Below are 20,188 nucleotides of genomic sequence, written 5' to 3' on the forward strand. Positions count from 1 at the left end.
AGTGGCAATCCGCTCCTTCTTATTGTTTCTTATTTATCATTACCTATCAGGGCACACCAGCAGCCTGGGCATTCAGCGTGGCTTGCTGGTTATGAATGGGCACTAATTGTTCCTAAAATGCAGGTAATGATTTCCAGGATGAGAACGTACAGAACTCGCATAGGAATATGCAGGATGATAATAGATCAGGATTCTCTAGTAATGTTTATTCATCATAAACCATCTTTTCTGATTTGTTTTGGCAGGATGGTGAGGAGAAGTCTGATTTTTCTGGTCGCTTGTAAAAGGTTAGTACTACAGTCACCAGATGATCTTAAAGTGACACGAAACTCAGGAGTTAAACTTTAAAAATACATCCAAGTACCTCAACTACTAACAAAAATGTATCTTCTTTGTGTATCACTCGGCTGTAGATCCTCCAATCATCTCTGAATTGGTGCTGACACTGTCCTTCCTTCTGGAGGGTGGCTACGTCTGTTCCCCATGGTCCCTGTGTGTGTTGTAAAGTAGTCACCAGTCCAAGCTCACTCCTGTGAGGGACTACAATCCCAGGTTTAGTTTACTAATTTGTACTGATATTGTAGTCCATCACAGGAGTGAGCTTGGAGCGGTGACTACTTTACAACACACACAGGGACCATGGGGAACAGACGTAGCCACCCTCCAGAAGGAAGGACAGTGTCAGCACCAATTCAGAGATGATTGGAGGATCTACAGCCCAGTGATACAGAAATAAGATACATTTATGTTAATTGTAAGACCTCATTCACACAATAAACAGCCGGTATGTACAGCTCTGTGCTGCGTGTATCGGGCAGCTCCCGGGGGGGACCGGTGCTGCGTGTGATTAGGACGCAGCCCCTCTTTCTCTATGGGAGTACGCGGCCGTACGCCGCCCTATGCTCACCCGCCCTGCACGTCCGTGCGGGTGTCCGTACTGGTACGTTGACAGGTTGGATCCTGTTTGCGTCCGAGCCTGGACACCCGCACAGACCTGCACTTGGGGTCAGCGTAGGGGTGCGTAGGCCACGTACTCCCATAGAGAAAGACTGGCTGCGTCCTAATCGCACGCAGCACCGGTCCCCCCCCGGGAGCTGCCCGATACGGCCGCGCACACAGCACGGAGCTGTACATGCCAGCCGTTTCTCATGTGAATGAGGTATAAGGGTACTTGAATGTATTGTTAAGGTTTAACTCTTGAGTTTAGTGTCACTTTAACTAATGCAAGTGTATTGTTTTGTCATTTAGAAGCATGGTCTCTACAAAGCTTTTAGGCCCCATTCACACCTAGGCGTATTGTAATATGCGCGTCTGTCGCACGTTTTTTTACCGCGATTCGCGGTAATAAAGTTGCGTGACCGTCGCGCGATTCCAAAGGCTACCTGGCTGTATCCCAATGGAAAACGCCCTACAAAACGGCCCAAAGTAGTCCCGGGACCTTTTCAGGCGTGGGCCGTTTTGTAGGGCGTTAGGGATGGGCGGAAATACGGCGAGGTGGGAACGAGGGCATTGACTACAATGCAATTTATATTTTTGACCGTTTTGTAGAGCGTTCGTCGAGCGTAGAACGCCCTACAAAACGGTCAGGTGTGAACGAGGGCTTAGAGTACAACCCTAAGGAATTCGAAATAAATATTAAGATTGTGGTTTCGACTCCCCAGAAATGAGAAATCACTGGGGCACATACAGAGTAGAATGCGGCTGCGTATCCGCTCCTTGATTGACACAAAAGCTTGATGCTGGAATTGGCAGCCATTTCTGTGGCACATTTTGATTACACGCATGGTTGGATTTGACAAAACTGTATGTTTGGCTTGGTACTTGTGTAATTGTTTTTAGTTTCCCACCATTGTTATGTGGCTGCTGCATTTGTCTAACCCGGGGAGGTGTCAGCTCTGTCTGAGTTCAACTGTTTCTGAGAGTTTTGCTAATGTTTATTCGTATGTCCGAGTGCTGGAGAGGAAATAAACTGTTCATGTAGCTTGGTCAGAGTTTAAGTGGCATAAAGTCACAATCCCCCCCCATCCCCATGCTGGTGTAAGGACTTACTTTAAATGATGCCTCTTGATCCGATCATCTTCTTTTCAGTAGTTTTCATGAGTCCCTCCAGCGCTAGTGCTGTTTTTTGATCCAGCGCTGACTGTTTCTTCCTGTGTCCCACGGTGTCTGTCCGCTTGCACGCTGACGGCTGCTTGCATTGACTTACCCGGTGTCTCTCCTTTTCTCCTGGCCGAAGATCTCTACTGCGCATGTGTCGCCCCATCATCTTTCACAGGCGCTTGAGAGTCTTCAGATCTTCAGCCAGGTGCGAGCGGCAGAGACACAGGTAAGTTTTTTAACCTATTTGGTAACTTTTTTTTAACGTTTTTGCATATATTTACTGCTTGCTAGCAGTAGATATATGCAAAAAGACAAAGGTTTAATTCTGCTTTAACCCCTTCGTGACTGACGACGTGCATCGGGGCTGTTTAAAGAAACTCAGGAGTGAAATCTTAAAAATGAAGGTTTCTTTAAAGCTGGAGTATTTCTAACATTGGCCCTCCTCTCCAGGTGTTGTGGAACTACAAATCCCATGAGCAGGGCTCTCGTCTGTGTCGAGAGGACTGCAGAGCCCAACGAGTAGCTTCCCGGCCGCCCGTTGTAATTAACCGGCCGCCCGGGAGTTTTACATTCAAGCCCGATCGCTTGTATTAGCCGTCACATGACAATAAACAAAAATGTATCAGTACTCGTACTTGGAAGTACTCGGCAAGTACCAGTACTCTCAAAACTGGTATCTGTGCATCCCTTTATTTATAAAAACAAAATCATACATTAAAACGGAGATGTAGAAATCCCAGGAGCTCCGTGTGCTCCTTACAAATGACAGCTACCTCCTAACGTTTGAGTTTTTCTCTAGTCTAGTCTTGGAGCTCAAAAGTATCTGTACTTGTATTTGTACCGAGTACAGTACTTGGTATCTGTGCAATAGTGTCCCTATTATATAGTAAAAAATAAAAAACCCCGTGGTGATTAAATACCATCAAAAGAAAGCTCTATGTGTCCCTAAAAAATGTTAACATAAGTAGCAAGGCTACTGTCCGGTCATGCTGACTGGTGAGACACCATAAAATGTTTCAAGCCCTGCCCATGAGGCACTGCAAGACTGACAGAAACAGGCATGACTCCCAGAGGCAAATGATGGGATTTGTAATTTCACTACAGCTAGAGGCGCTTTAAAGGCATCAACGTAGCTTGAAGCTTGCTGAAAGCTTTGAAAATAATCTATAACAGTTTGCTGATAAAAAAATATTATATATAGATTTTCCCTGGCAAGGCCATTGGGACCCTGTAAGACACTCTATTATCTTCAGCTACTACAGTGTCTTATAGCAATCTTCCAGGATCAGCTGCTGTACTGAGCAAATTCCCCTCCACTGTCTGTTTGGATGTCACAGCACTGTCCCTTGTCCAGTCAGAGAATGGCTAGTATTCATTGATTTAAAAATACTATGAATTGGCTTAAAATGACATTAAAGTCACCCTCCCCCCGTTTGAGTTCAACTGTTTCTGAGAGTTTTGATAATGTATATTCGTATGTCCGAGTGCTAAGGAGGAGATACACTGTTCATGTGGCTTGGCCAGAGTTTAAATGACATTAAAGTCACAATCCGCCCCTCCGTGCTAGTGTTAGGACTTACCTTAAATGAAGCCTCTTGATCCGATCATCTTCTTTTCAGTTGTTTTCAGGGGTCCCTCAAGCGTTGGTGCCGGTCTCTGATCCGGCGCTGACTCCTGTGTATTCTGTGTCCCACGGTGTCTGTCTGATGTGCACACTGCCGGCTGCCTGCATTGACTTACACTGTGTCTCCTCTTCTCCCCGCTGAAGATCTCTACTGTGCATGGGCCCGCCCCATCATCCTTCATGGCTGCTCTGGAATCTTCAGGGGGGAGCGAGCGACGGAGACACAGGTAAGTAATCGCATATTTGGATACATTTTTATGGTTTCTGCATATATCTACTGCTTGCTAGCAGTAAACACATGTAAAAACAAAAGTTACTTTAATACTATTTTAATGGCCACTGTGCCGAGCGAGCGACCTGCAAAGGGGAAGCCACTTAGCACACCTGCAGGACCTGGAAGATTACTGCAAACCACAGTAGTAGCTGCAGCCACTACAGTGTAATTAAAGCTGGGTTCACACCTAGGCGTATCGAATATGCGCGTTTCGTGGCGCTTGTTTTTGCCACTATTTGCGGTTAAAAAAAACGCACGTTTCCGAGTGATACTTGGCTGTATCCCAATGGAAACACTTGACAAAAACGCCCCAAAGAAGCTCCTGTACTTCTTTGGGCGTAGGACTTTTCGTAGCACGTTCATACTGCCTGTAATACGCCCAGGTGTGAACCATACCCATAGGAAATAATGGGATTTCGGTGTTTGAGCGTTTTGCAGAGCGTTCGAACACGCTACAAAACGCCCAGGTGTGAACCGGGCCACAGGGTCCTTGCGGCCCATCCAGGTATGAAATATATACTTTCATTGGGCCAAGCTGAACACTTAAGAAAAATACATATATGCCATCGTTGAAAATGCCTGTTGGCTGGTTTTCATGCAGACGCATGGACCCCAAACTGGTATGCAGTGACTCAAACCAAAACTTCTTATGCGCATGCTCTTCCAGTCAGTAACTGGAGTGTTGATGCCAAAGAATCAGTTTGACAGGCAGCTAGCATTTTTAGCAAGAGGTCAGCCATATTTCTTATGACAGGTTTTTAATATTTTATATCGTGTCCATATCTGTGAGTAAGTCCGGTAACATCTTCTCATTCCTCCCTTCTCGTTTACTTCTCTGCAGGTTCTAAAGAGCAAGCTTGTAAGAATTTGGAGTCTTATCTGTAATGGTTGCTGTGACATGAGCACCAGCACACTTTAAGAAGCTGACTTATCACTCTGCACTCTGTCTGGTGTTTTTTCTCACTGTTTATATCTAATTTCCTATCCAAGGCTGGTCATGAATAGTGTAAGTATAAAGATGTGTGTCTGATCAGTTTGATGAGTAAATTAGGTATGCGGAAGCATATCGAGTCTTTATTGCAGTTACCCTGCACCCTGGTTGTCGCAGTACAGCTGCACACTGGCCTAAGGTCTATGCTATACTCCTCGTGTCCTATATTGGTTAGGAAGTCTGTATACTTTGCCGCACTCCTCACCCGGATATCCCAGAGATAACGGGTGCTTGTAATGACTGCGGATGGTGCCGCTCCAAACATAGTAACATTTGCAAATTGTCTCCAGCACAGAGTTTCACGTTTGTCTTTATGACATCTATGAATAAACTGGATTTGAACTAAGGTGAATCCCTGTGCTGGACTGTTGGTGACATTTTGCAATTGTTACTATATTGGTTGGGGTCACAGCTACACGACTGTGGATACATAATATCTACAATGTTGAAATAGGAATGTGAGCTTGGTACATGCATTTGATGTGCCTGCAATACAGTTATTATTATTATTACATAGTATTTATTTAGCGCCAACAGTTTGCGCAGCGCTTTACAATGTAAGGAAGACATTACAATACAATTCAAGACAAGATAGTAAGGAGGGCCCTGCCCCTGAGGGCTTACAATCTAAAAGGGAGGGACAATTGATACATGAGGAGGTAGCTGTGTGGGGATGAATTGTTTGAGAACGTGATGGTTCAGTGGTTAGGTTGAGGTGGGATAGGCTTCCCTGAAGAGATGAGTCTTAAGGGATCGCCTAAAGGCAGAAAGAGTGGGAGATAGACAGACAGCTTGGGCTAAAGAGTTCCATAGGATTGGAGAGACTCTAGTGGCTTCCCTGAAGAGATGAGTCTTTCTCAGTCAGTTCTCATGAAAGATAGGATGCAAAACCTGCACAACATGACAATTCTCTGGGAACTGTCTGCTTCTGAAAGGAATTCTGTGCACTTTGCATTGCTGGGCATGGACAGCAGAAGAGGTAGGTATTTACTAACATCTTAGCAGTAATAGTTTTTGGAGCCCTTTTGACTTTACTGACCTACTTCCTTTAAAGGTCTAGACCAGTTTAATGAATGACACAGTTACCACTGATTGTTGTTTCTCTATAACACTTTATTGATAACTATTGCCATTTCTATTATTGTGGTTCTTCCCTTATTTTATATGGTTTTGATTTAAAAACCTTCGCACAGCTCTTCACTGTGAAATTCCTATGTTCCTCACCTCCATCTATTGGGTATACAGCACTGAAAAGCTCTTTGCTGTGCGAATGGTTTATAAATCCGTCCTTATGTGTTAGGGCTTGTTCACGCCAGCAGCCATGCACAACTGCTTGGCTCCTGGTATGCATGTGCTCGGACAGTGCTGATGTGCTCAATCGAGCCGCATTAAACTGTTTGTTTTTTTTAGTTAGAGCTTTATTGAAATGTCACAAGAACTTTCATTAAGATCTATGGGCACACCATGGTGTGATGTGGTTGTACCATGTCTCACTCAGGTGTGCTTAATCACTTGAACCCCCTTCCTGTCCCGGCCTTTTTTCAGTATTCTGCGCTGAGGAAGTTTGACTGGCTTTTATTCAGTCATGCAACACCCTATCAAAATACATTTTATATAATTTCTCTGGGACAGATGGAACTTACTTTTGGTGGTATTCAATCACCACTGGGGTTTTTATTTTTATTTTCTATATAAATTAAAAAATACCAAAAAAAAATTGAGAAAAAAAAACTTTTCTCTACATTATGTTAAGAAACCTCTATTATTACCCAATTTTTTTGTAGAAAAATAAAAGATGGGGTCCCGTTGGGCAATTGGATACCAAACACGTCAAGCCTTGTGTGTGCCCGCGAAATCGCAAAAAGCTACCCTACCCAAAATAACATAACCAGAAATGGCAGCCTGAAAGTGGAAGTTATGTTAAACACATCACTATCGCATTCAGTGATCGGAGGGGAGAACAGCCGGTGGAAGTGTGCTGATCTCCCTCCGATATCCGCGCAGAGAGCTGCTGTGTTGGTCCCAGGCTTATACGTGGGACAGTGGAGCCCGGGGTAACCGGTGAAAGGGTGCACGCACCATAAAAGTGATGAATGCTTGTATGTAAACGATGTACCCTTTCCCACTCCCACACACGAGCGGAAAAAGCTGTTTATTTATGGTAACCCATTACTAGGAAGCTGCCATCCGTCCGTTTAATTACAATGGCAGGACAGCAATTAGGTAAAAATTGAAGTATTTCATTGCATACTTTTCTAAGCACACACAGGGTGAACTGTGCGCACCCGTGACCAGGCATATTGACTTGTATTGCATTTTGGATGAATGGGCCCTTACTCTGTTATGTGTTTTACATTATTTATGGCATATTAAAAACATATCTGATTTGTACACAGCCTCTCGAAATGCTGTTTTTTTGTAGGCTTATGTTGAAAAATATTTTTACTGGCTGAAGCCTTCAAGCAGAAACCCAACAATAGATCTAAGAAAAATAAATGATCGAAGCAAAACAAAGTACCAGTAAAAAGTGCAGTACATTAATATTGCATTTATCTGTGTATGGGATGATGTCTCATCTCTCATATATAATGCGTAGCTTCTGTTGAGTTGTTGTGTTGCATGCACGGCTTGAAGTTAACCATGACACATCACTAATCAGCATTATATATGTGGGGAGTTAGGGCTCGTTTCCACTTTGACCCCCATGCTAGTTCTCTGGTAGTTTTGCTGTGCTTTAGTACATTTTAGTCCGTTACCTGGATCAAGCCTTTGAGCCTCAGACAAGTGCCTTTGCCTAGCCTGAGATGATGCAATCAGTCTGCTGCAGGCAGAAGGAAGTGTTCACGCATTAACTTTGTAACAAGGTGAGAAGCTGCAGCAGGGGCTGATCCATGTCAGACAATTGTGCATTCAACCAAGAAGGGCACAGTCACTAGGATTGATTTGAATGTGTCCTCTCTAAGCTGTCATTCCAGTCCGGAATATAGATGATGATCCTGGGTGATGGCTGAACAAAGACATCTCTCTTCCTCTAGAGAGGGAAGCAGATGAACGTTTTGTCAGGAGAAGTACTGGTAGAGAAATACCAATAAGTGGTTAGACATTAGTGACATTATTTAACATGAGAAATGTACAATTTTCTGATGCTAGGTCTTTAAATTGGACCGGAACTCAAAAAGTGTACACTGAAAAATGTACCTCTTGTAATGAATTCCTTCTTAAAAATAGCACTTCCTGGTATGTGAATGTGTCTAGGCTTACAACCTCATCATCTGCAGTATGAGGCCTAGGGTGGTAGAGGTTGCCCACCTACACTGGAAAAGGGACGTCATACAAGATGTAGATCAGCGCTTCTCAACCTGTGGGTCGCGACCCCGTCAGGGTTCGAATGACGATTTGCCAGGGGTTGCCCGGGAGTCTCCCGTTATTAGATAGCGGCTCCCGGCCACCCGGGAGAGAAACACTTTCTCCCGGAAACCTTTCCCTGCGATTGCTTTTTGTTTTTTCCGACATCGGGGGCCACCTTGAGTTGGAAAAAAATCAAACCCACCATAGGAATGCATAGCTAGATTCCTATTGGCTATTTCACTTTGCAACATTGGGATGCTGGAATTCATATAAATTCCTTACTACATCTTCCCAGAAAGAGTAGATTGACTGACTGACTGACTGACTCATATGGCAAAAACAAATTATTCTGTTTGCTGGGGAATATCACTGAATAATAAGGCTAATCCCAACAAATAGAAAAACATGTTCTACATCAGTGGTTCTCAACCTGTGGGTCGCTGTGTGATTTCTGCTGTGCTCGGTGAGAGTCCTCCTCAGCCCTCTCCTAGCGCAGCAGTGTCAGTTCTCTCGCCAGATGTCGCTGCAGCAGCCGCGTCGTCCCTAAATTTTACCGTTGGGGGTCACCACAACTTGGCAAATGTTACCAAGGGGTCGCGGCCCTAGAAAGGTTGAGAACCACTGATGTAGATGAACTTAGTGTAACATTGGATGAGTCTCTGGGATATCCTATGTTCTGAAGATAACATGAGAATGCGAGGAAGGACTTTGAAGTGCCTGCTCTGAGGACCATGGGCCAACTTAGACCATAACGTGAGCTCCTCAGTTCACCTCCTAGGCAGCCCCAAAAAAACAAGCAAACTGTGTTGGGCTTTCTTATTAAAAAAGCCCATCCTACACTGCAAGCTGTGTCATAGAAGCACCATGAAATGTTTATTTGTGAAACTCTTATTCTCCAATCTGAACTCTTTTAGTGGCTTATAAAAAAAACCCACCTTGAACGTTTATACATTTCTTCTGATTAACCACAGACCATTCTGGTTTCCTCATGTAATCCTTCTTCATTCTCCTTTTTCTAGGCCCAGAGAAAGCGTAGAGGATCTCAATCAACCAAAACCAGATCTTCACACAAGAGAAGAAGAGGGAACACGTCAACCAGTGCAATGACAACAGTTATAGAGCTGGAAGAAAGTGGTAAGTATTCACGGTCAAGAAACTCTATATGTTGTCATGCATTTCTGAAGCTCGGGTGTGTAATTGTATAGGATTTGCTATTTTGCGTTGTATGTAACTGCAAAACCTGTTTGCTTTTGTGTAGCACAGAAATCACCTTTCACTAGTACACAACTTGTAATTGAATGTTTTCCAAATTTCTCAAGTAAAAAATAGAATTCCTCATAATTCTCAGGATTGAGTAATCTTTTTTGCCCCTGTCAACTGTGCAAAATCCTTGGGACATTTATATTGAACTCATTTGTTTGCTGACTGGCTGGTAAATGTGCTAGAAACGTTCACCTAGCTATAAAAAAAAAACGGATATTGATTGCTGGGACACACTGGAGGACTTCAGCTGCCTTTTGGCTTTGACAAGTTTCTGTTCTGTCTCTGCACTTTTAAAGTGACATTAAACTCAGGTGTTAAAACTTAAATATGCATTCAAGTGACCTAACTATTAACAATACTATATCTTGTTTGTGCATCACTCAGCTGTAGATCCTCAAATCATCTCTGAATTTAAACTGACACTGTCCTTCCTTCTGGAGGGTGGCTACTTTTGTTGCCCATTGTTCCTGTGTGTGTGTGTTGTAAAGTAGTCACCGCTCCAAGCTCGCTACTGGGATGGACTACAATCTCATTACAAATGAGTAAACTAAACATTTGTAGTCTATCACGGGAGTGAGCTTGGAGCGGTGACTACTTTACAACACACAGGGACCATGGGGAACAAAAGTAGCCACCCCCCAGAAGGAAGGATAGTGTCAGCACCAATTCAGAGATGATTGGAGGATCTACAGCCGAGTGATACACAAATAAGATACATTATTGTTAATAGATAGTGTTCTTGAATGTATTTTTAAGATTTAACTCCAGAGTTTAGTGTCACATTAAGGAGGTATTCATTACTTCCAGGCATACTTTTTTATAACTCTATTTATTGCTCTGTATGGCTCAGGATTGGAGCTCTGTTAAATCAATGTTAGGGACCTCACTAGAGATGCACCAATACCGGTAGTCCCATTAAGGAAGCCAAGCGGTGTGTAATGGCTGGCCACCTGGCTTCCTGATTAGCATGGAGCCGGCTTTTTGGCCAATCAGGAAGCCGGGGGCGTCTAATGACTCTCTTCCCAGCTTACTGATACCGGAAGTTCGGGTATCGGACTAGGCATCGGAGGAGTACTCGCTATCGGTGCATCCCTAGACCTCACTATTATTTTTTTATTATTAAAGGTATTTATATAGAGCCAACAATTTTATGCCGTGCTTTATATAGTGCACATTCACATCAGTCCATGCCCTCAAGGAGCTTACAATCTAAGGTCCCCCATGTCACATGCATACATACTGGTCCAATTTAGAGAGGAGCCAGTTAACCTTACAGCATGTCTTTCGGAGTGTGGGAGGAAACTGGAGTACCCGGAGGAAACCCACACAAGCACATGGAGAACATGCAAAGTGGCAGTGATAAGGCAGTGTGGCTTCCACAAAGATGTGCAAATATTGGTCACAAACATCTGAATTTTTTTGTATACATTGTGCTTTATTTAGATTTACACTATGCCATCGTTGGCTGGGCAACAGTGCGGGACAGCATGTTAAATGTTAGGATTTCATTGCTGTAGGGTGAGGGTGCTCTCCGCACACCTTTCAGCAGTCCCGGCCAGTACACAGGGATGGTGCTTGTAGTAACTCCACGGATGGCACCGTGCAAAACGAACAGTTGAAGAAATAGGTCACCAGCACTCAAAAAGTTTAAAAATGAATAAGTCCTTTTTATTGGACCATGGTGTCGCGACAATCGAAAAAAGCCGACGTTTCGGGGCCACGCAGGGTCCCTTTCTCAAGGCAGAAAATGTGACCATCACATTTTCTGCCTTGAGAAAGGGACCCTGTGTGGCCCCGAAACGTCGGCTTTTTTCGATTGTCGTGACACCATGGTCCAATAAAAAGGACTTATTCATTTTTAAACTTTTTGAGTGCTGGTGACCTATTTCTTCAACTAGGATTTCATTGCTGTCTCCGTTAGGGAAGTTTATTCTTTTCTAGTTGTCCTGATCACCATTGTCACCAGGAATAGAGGGGAAATATTCCAATGGGGACACTTGTTCCCATGGCAGCGTTCTTAAGAGGAGATTTCCTCCACATATTTGAATTTACAGATCGAATTTACAGATCAGGAAGTGAAGGGGAATCTCTCTAATGTGACACAGAGGGTGAAAAAAAAAACCTGACAGAGGTTTGAGCCCTCCACTACTCTATCCAAAATGGGGAGAAAACCAATTGTGGCTTTAGATTGACTTCAATTATTCTGACAGATGTGAATGAATTCATGAATAGGTTGTTTGGTTGCTATTGGTAGAAAACGTTATTGCTCTTTTAGTAGCAAATATGTAAACTGTTCCTTCGCCAGTAATAGGTAATTTTTTTGCATGTGTGCAGTGGATGAAGTTGTGGATTTGACGTGTGAATCCTATGAGCCATCCGTTGTTGACCTAACCGACCTAACTCACAATGATTCTGTGGTGGTAAGTTTTTTATTAGTTTACACTTCAGCAGCAAACATTATTGGAGTCATTCTGATAGTCTGAATTGTATTTATATAGTGTTGCCTTATTCTCAGGCTGCCTTATTCTGAGGTCGCAAAAAGGGGGCACTTGGCAGGCATGTTAATATTTTGCCAAGAGTCTGGCTGGGTCTGGCTGTGCACTGAACAACTTGGTACACGTTTCCTCTTACGTTGGCTTCAACACTGCTCGCAGCATTCGGGACTCGATAGATTATTGACTAGCATATATTTTTCTGATAGAATTCTCAGCATGAGGGATGTACAGCCCCACCATGTAAAGGGTGGATGCAGAACCCAACATAAATACTATAACAATACACAATGTACAGAGAAATAGATGGTATGAGGGTCCTGATCACTAAAGCTTATCTTTAGAACAACGTGACCGTACAAGGTTATAATCTAGATATTTAGTAGGTAATGGGAAATAATAGAAAAGGGGGAAGGACCAGCTATATATATAATTTTTCTGCATAGTGATATCATGTATGTACATTATACATGAGCTCAAAAGGATTTCTTGACCTGTAGGTCTTCCTGTTTGTGCATTTTCCTATCAGGTAGGAAATCCTACAGGTAGGTGCGATTTCCTTCCCCCAACTGGAATAACAGTGTAAATTGCATTATATTTTCTTTTCCTCCCCATTCTTCTCACAGTGGTCATTTTTACTAAGGGCAGAATAATCCATCTCCCTTTACTTCCTGGAACTCTGGCGCATGTGACTAGGACATGTGACCATGCACATCATCTCATGGGGGGTAAAATTCCTTTCCCTGGAGTTTTCGTGAGGTTACAGATAAGATTTCCCAGCAATGCTCTGTGATGTAACCTTCCCAGGATGCAATGCTTGGGCACATTACATTACTAATGCCCAAGAGGACCAGGAAGTGGAAAAACAATAATTGTAAGTAAATAAAAAATGTGTTTAATGTAATATGATCTCATATCCGCATGCAGAGTTGCATGCTGATGTGATTTATAGTGAAAGGGAGTGAGGGTCTCTGTGGGAGTAGGTGTAGCGGGCGTGGTGGTTATGATTTAGGGTGGGGGAGGGAGGGGAAAGATGGGATCAGGACTCATGAGGTACGCCCATGGCATTTAAATTAAGATTATTATGGGAGTAGCTTGTATACCCCAGCTGTGCTGTCAGTGTAACAGTATGCATAGCACTTCTTGTGCAATCTTTATAACTATTGTACATTAGTATTTAAATATTTATTGCTCGAGTTATTATAACTTATTTTTTTTTTCTTTTCTCCTTCTTTCACCAGATTGTTGAAGGTGAGTTTATTTTAGTTTCCTTTACCTTATTAATACTAAGATTTCTCACCCAGCTATCAGCTATCACCCTCGTACTTTCATGCTTTGTTCCTGAACTCCTGCTAACAACAAATTTTGTAGATATGGCCATGTAAACCTTCTTGCCACCCCTAGGCCAGCAGTCTTAGGTTGTCACTTCTTCCTCCTACCCTAGTAAACATTTGAACATTAGCATCACAAGAACAAGATCCTGTGTTTTAACACCCCAAGGCTTAAGGTGGGTCGGGGCAGACAGGCTGAAAGTGGAAGTTTTCCTGCTGCGACAGTAGAGCTAGAACTGCATAATGTCACCGTTCTCTGATAGCATTGCGGTTCAACGTGTGTAGACTGTTGAACTGTTTCTATACACTACACCAGTGGTTCTCAACCTGTGTAACCTCAGGACCCACATTTGTCCTTGGTCATCAGGGTGCGACCCAAATCGCACTGCAATGGAACGCACGGCATTAGGGTACCGCATGTTCTGATGCGGGCTTACGAACTGTGGGTGGGAGGTGCGTTTTGGAGTACCATTCAAATGAATGGCAACGCAACACACCTCCTACACCAGAATGCACGCTAGGTGCGATTGCGTGGTATGGTTTACCGCACTGCACTAGTGTGAACAGACCCTCAAAAACACTGACACACATACACATTCTCGCACACACATACACACTCCAAAAGGTCCACCCAGCTTCCCTACCTTATGAGGACTGAAGTGGATCCTCAGCCTGGGGTCTAGTGTGGGCTGTGGCGGAGCTCCATCCATATGTGTATTGCTTGTCCAGCTCCCTTGCGTGCCGTAGAGATGCCGGGAGCCAGAATGTGACATCACTCCAGTCCAGGCACCTCTAGAGGACATGTGAGGAAACTGTAAGCAATGCATGTATGGATGGAGCTCCCTCATGGCCATACCCCCAGCCCATCCCACCTCAAGCTGACACTCGGCGACGGGCAGCGTATTTTAAATGCTTGGCTTGAGAACTGACAGTGTGGTGCTAGGGGGACGCAAAGGAGCCTCTCACCTAGAAAAGTGGAAAGCATGTGGTGGCCCACTGAACATGGGGTCGCGACCCACCAGTTGAGAACCAAGGCACTACACTATTCCACCAACAGAACTGTACACACTGTGCAAGTACAGCATCAGTGACCCTCCAAGATTTCACTGACAATCTTTTATTTTGCATTAGAATGTGTTGCTGATGCTTAGAAAAGTGTGGTTGGCTATAGCCAGCCCCTGGCAGTCGTGCTGTCCTAGGCCATGGTCTTTGTTGGCTATATAGAATTCTGTCCCTATGTGTAGACAGACATAAAATTCCCCCATTTGGCCCAGTTTCCAGCCCAGGTGTGGGGTTTGAACATCTATCAGGTTTTTATTGCTACATGTATCCCTGCTGGGGACATACAGACCATTATCTCTAATATGGAAAATTATGAGTTGTCACAAGAACAGTAGCATAGCGTAGATCTTCCACTAAGGATGCCTGTCCCGGTGACAGCTGTCTAAGAGGGATATTACTTCAATGTTGAGAGTTCACGTCTTACTTCCTGTTGTGACTTTGGGGCAGGAAGTTAAGAGAAAGCACTCCGATGGGACACACAGCATAAAGAAAACTCATAGGAGTCCTAACCATCCTCCAGTCTCTAAAATTTAAAAAAAAATTTGGTTTTACATACACTTTAAATGTCATTTTAAATGTACCTGTGCAGGCTCCCCCATCCCCCTCCTGTTAGGTATTCTGCTTCTTCACAGCTTTTAGTTGCAGTGCAGACATAGTGCCATAGGGCTACAAATTCTATAGTGATAAAGGGAAGAGCCTTCTGTATTCTGTCTTTTTAGGGAAAAGGATGAGTGTTGGGGCTGTCACTGAGGTATAGGTGGAAGGGTATCTTTGCCTAACAGAAATGGATTTTTATGATTTCTTAAAGTGGCACTAAACTGAGGAATTAAATCTTAAAAATGCATTCAAGTACCTTAACTATTAACAAAAATCTATCTTTATGTATCACTCGGCTGTAGATCCTCAAATCATCTCTGAATTGGTGCCGACACTGTCCTTCCTTCTGGAGGGTGGCTACTTTTGTTCCCCATGGTCCCTGTGTGTGTTGTAAAGTAGTCACCGCTCCAAGCTCACTCCTGTGATGGACTACAATCTCACGTTTAGTTTACTAATCTGTATTGAGATTGTAATACATGACAGGAGCATGAAGCGGTGACTACTTTGCAACACACAGGGACCATGGGGAACAAAAGTAGCCACCCTCCAGAAGGAAGGACAGTGTCGGCACCAATTCAGAGATGATTTGAGGATATACAGCCGAGTGATACACAAATAAGATAATTTTTTTAAATAGTGAAGGTACCATACTTGAATGCATTTTTAGGATTTAACTCCTGAGCTTAGTGTCACCTTTTTAAATTTCAAAAGTTTTTTTAATTATTATTTTCCATTAGAATAACAATACAAAGATCGACAAAATAACATCAACAGTTGCGGAATACAAAAATCTTAGTGTCACTTTAAAGGGAAGAGCCTTCTGTAGTTGAACCCTTCCTAAGGAAAATGTGCCGGAACTGCCATAGAGAAATAGGTGGAAGGGTCTCTTTGCCTAACAGAAATTAGATATTTATGGTTTCTCAATAACAGACTAAAAATTGACTCTTTAAATTTCTTATTTGTAGGAAGGCTACACTGAAATTCTGGGGAGGGGATGGGACCTTTACCTATTTACCTACAGTGCATGGCAATGCCACTGTGTAATTTGGCAAAATGGTCAGCCAGGACTCTCAGCCAGAGGGGCTGAGCGGTTCCACGAAGCAAGTTATTGTACTGGGAAAGAGCTGGCTTTGCAGTTCTTTCCAGGTCTTCTGGTTTTGGCTTGGGTTCCTGGAACTGGGAGATTTCTAAGAGAATTGGGATGGATGAAATCTCCATTCCTAAGTCTGTATTTTGCTAGTGACTTGTGCACAACCCTTATGAAAAGGCTACTGGCTGATGTTCATGGCTCCACCTGGAAGGACAGTGGAGGAGGGAGCTGCGGGTTATGAACAGATTGTGCAGGATAGCACGGTGTCGAGGCTGTCGGGAAGGAACAGACAGTGGTCTGAGGCCGCAGCAGCGGTGCTGCAAGTCCAAAGCCAGGAAGCTGGATGTGCATATATTTGTATTGCCTAGAGATACTGAAGATGCATTGTTTTCCTGAACTTTCTTTGAATAAAAGTGGGAAGTAAGCCTTTTTTAAGTGGAAGTGTCCTTAAAGCTCTTCTATTTGAAGTCAGATCTCACACCATATTTGTGATTTCTTTTCTCTAGCTAGTGGGCGAAGCCATCATTTAACCGGGGCTGTAATTGAGGAGTGGTGACAATCTGTCTGCTGATAAATCATTTATGCATTTCTACCTTATTTGCAGAGCACCAAGGCCAGAGAAGAAATAGAAGAAATCCAGCCAGCGGGTCCTCGCATGTTGCGAGTATATTAAGCAGTGACGATGAAGATTCAAGAGATAACGACATTTGTTTTGGTGGCAGTAAATCCAGCGACGTAACATCTTCACACAACACTAGATCTAGGTTGAGCACCTTTAGCCTTTTACTGCTGTATGTGAGGAAACCACAAAGTTAATTGTCTGTGTTGCCTATAGCCACCAATCATCTTTTTCTTAATCCATTTAATACGATTTGAAAGAACTAAAATCCAGTGCATGAAAGGGGTGGGCCAAGGGGCCATAAGGCTGGGCAGGAATGAGCTAAATGATGTTAAACACCCTCCAGCCAAGGAATGAGGTGGGCTTTATCTGACTATGCTAGTATGGTGATAGCACGTGTTGTCCGGCAGCTAATATAGGTGCCAGCTGAAGAAATCAAGCTGGTAACGCTATTTCACAAAGGATTGGGGGGTGCAATGTTACCCAGCCAGACATACTGGGAGGTTAGATGAAGCAAATTGCTTTATTTTACCATCTTGCACATATCCGTATATATTTCTGGGTACAGTTCCGCTCTAAGTATGTCTCTTTTTTTTTTTTTTTTACCGCATCATATGTAATTCTAACACTGTGCCATTTCTGTGTATTTTTACAGGTCGACTGGAGGAAATATTATTTGTCCTATTTGTATGGATAGCTATTCCGAAGTGAGTTTCATATGTCCTCAGAGCTTTTTCTTTTATCTATTTTTTTATTATTATTATTTATTATAACTACTTGAATAAGGGTTTCACACTGTGCCTGGTTTCTAGTGCTGTTAAATGTAGAGGTTTGCTTGCCTAATACAATATTTGTCATCAGACATGGAAAGACATAGATGGTCGTCTTGTCACCAAGGAAGGCTGCTTACCTTACCTTCTGAGGGTCGCTCTGAGAGTCTAAGGCACATTGTGAAATTGGGCTATTTGTCCTTACGTCATTACTGCCTGATTGATGACATGGCAAGTGATCACGGCCAAGTAGAATGGCACATGCTGACAAGTCAACCATCTAAACAGCACACAGCAGGTGTATGTCCAGAGGTACAATGATATGGAAAATAACGGTCAAAAACAGAGCTTACTGGGCAAAAGGGAAGATTGTATTTGGAGCAGATGTTCATAAAGACCAGGGGTAGGCAAATTGTGGCCCTCCAGCTGTTGTGGAACTAGAAGTTCCACGAAGCATTGCAAGATTCTCACAGCCACATGCATTACTACCAGAGACAGATGCATCATGAGATTTGTGGTGTCATCACAGCTGAAGGGCCAGGGGTTTGCCCACCCCTGATATAGAGCATATGTTGTTTGGCATGAATTTCTTGGCATGTTGCATGACAGCTACAGACTTCATATATTCATGTGTCTTAGTACAAAAGTATTACTACTACTAAGAAAGCAATTTTTATGTCTGTTGTACATTTGAGGGTTAGGTTGAAGGAGAATACCTCAAAGGCAGCTCATTGTTCAACTGAAGAAGCCCACACAGCAGGCTCACAATTCTGCTGATTGCAGTGATTAAGCATTGTCAGCATGCTGCAGTTAGGGCCCATTCACACTATTGCTCTACGTTGGTGCACACAGCGCGCATGGAATTAAGGCAGCCTGATAATTTGAATGGGTTGCTCAATGCACCACGACACACCCAAAAATGTGCACAAGAATTTTTGGCAGTTGTCACACTGCACATTTGTCAGCAAAGTCCATCAGGGCGTTATTCAGAATGAATGGCATCACATTGCACCAATGTGTATAACGTACCTTATAGTACTTTGCTGCGACCCAGTATTGTGACTGGGTCCTAAGTGTTACTGGCAGGATCGTAAGTAAGAAACTTTGTAACATTCACAAAAATGATTTGCTAACAAAAACTTTACACAGTGAGACACAATGACAAATGTAATTTTAAAAAAATCTATTTTGGGGTTTACATACACATTAAACATGCACTTCGTTCTTTCAGTGTTTGAAACCTTCCAGGACTTGTTTAAATTCCTTCCTTTCATCTTAAAATCTGCAATGTGAAAACAAACTGTGTGAATCCGATTACTTCCTGTGGGCACCATATTTGTTCCTTTGTCAGACAACACTAATGTGATCCGGTGGTACTTCCCAGCTCATTGTGTGAGGGAGATCTCAGGCTGGGATATCTAGCACTGTGCTCTGTCAGGTTTATGCCAGTTTATACCTCATGACATGTAACAACAATTAGTTTACAATGTGTTTTTTTTCCCCTAGATTGTGCAAAACGGACGTCTCATTGTGTCAACGAAATGCGGTCATATATTCTGCAGCCAGTGCCTTCGTGATGCCCTTAAAAATGCCACCTCTTGTCCAACCTGCCGGAAGAAACTTACACACAAGCAGTATCACCCCATTTATATATGACGGATCAGTAAGGTGTACATTTATAAAGCCGAGAATCTGACTTGCTGAAAGTCACTTTCACAGCTTTATAGGTATACCCCTAATTGTGTTGTGTGCCCAGACCGGACCTACCCCTGAACTCTCTGCAGTGGTGTTTTAGGTGGTGTGTCCAGGAGGGTATATTGTGTTGGGACACAAGTTTCTGTTGAAGAAAATTTGCACATTATTTCTGCTTTGCGCAATGCTAGCTCTGTGTGGCCAGGGACAAAGAAATACATGGTTTAGGACTTGCATATTGGTTCTCTTACTTTTCAAAGCACTTCCTTTTGGCAGAGGGTATTACAACTTTTTCAGGTGGCTCTTCTGGGTTTGCCGGCTTCAGCAGCTCCATACATGTTGTATGGTTTGTGCTGCTTCCATGTGAGTTGTCCTTTTAACATCAAGCCCCAGCCAGCTGGTATCTGGTTATCTTAATATTTAAAGGACCTGAAAGAACAACGAAATACCAGGTTTAGCCCCTGCTCCTCGAGTTGCCTTCAGGTGATGAAGGTCCACCTCTCTGACAAATGTGACATTGTAAAGCAGATATCAGCTTAGAATTAACATTTTACCTTGTACTTAATTATTTTGTTTCAAATAAGAGTAGTATTGCCACTTTAAATGGGACCAGTCACAACTGGGCTTGTGCAAGAGTTTGAACATACGAATGAAGTGATTGTGCAAGCTTATCAAATGTTAATATTAGCCCCCTTATTTAGCCTTGCTTCATCATCTAGGAATGAAGCCCTCTGAGTAGTGACAGTTACCACCCGTAAAACTGTCTCCCAAATCCAGAGTATGTATATAGCAGAATCAAATAACAGAGCCCTGACGTTAAAGGGAGTGTGTGGTGTGTTCTTCTGTGGGTAAATTTTTTTTTGTGATTTTGGATGTGGCGTAATTTTTAGTGCTTGCTTTTCCATGTTTTTATTGCATTATCTGTAGAGGTTTGT

General features: G+C 43.2%; 1 protein-coding gene across 1 annotated transcript; it reads left to right on the forward strand.

The window, feature by feature from the left end:
• Positions 1–257: 257 nt before the first annotated feature.
• Positions 258–19,339, forward strand: RNF4 (ring finger protein 4). The gene is made up of 8 exons (XM_018563278.1): positions 258–287; positions 4,840–5,004; positions 9,357–9,471; positions 11,935–12,020; positions 13,334–13,343; positions 16,777–16,936; positions 17,447–17,498; positions 19,068–19,339. The coding sequence occupies exons 2-8, from the start codon at positions 4,996–4,998 to the stop codon at positions 19,215–19,217; spliced, it is 582 nt and encodes a 193-aa protein (XP_018418780.1). The 5' UTR covers positions 258–287; positions 4,840–4,995; the 3' UTR covers positions 19,218–19,339.
• Positions 19,340–20,188: the final 849 nt, after the last annotated feature.

This window comes from Nanorana parkeri, unplaced genomic scaffold (genome assembly GCF_000935625.1).
Source record: "Nanorana parkeri isolate BGI_ZX_2015 unplaced genomic scaffold, ASM93562v1 scaffold647, whole genome shotgun sequence".
NCBI classification, from domain to species: Eukaryota; Metazoa; Chordata; class Amphibia; order Anura; family Dicroglossidae; genus Nanorana; species Nanorana parkeri.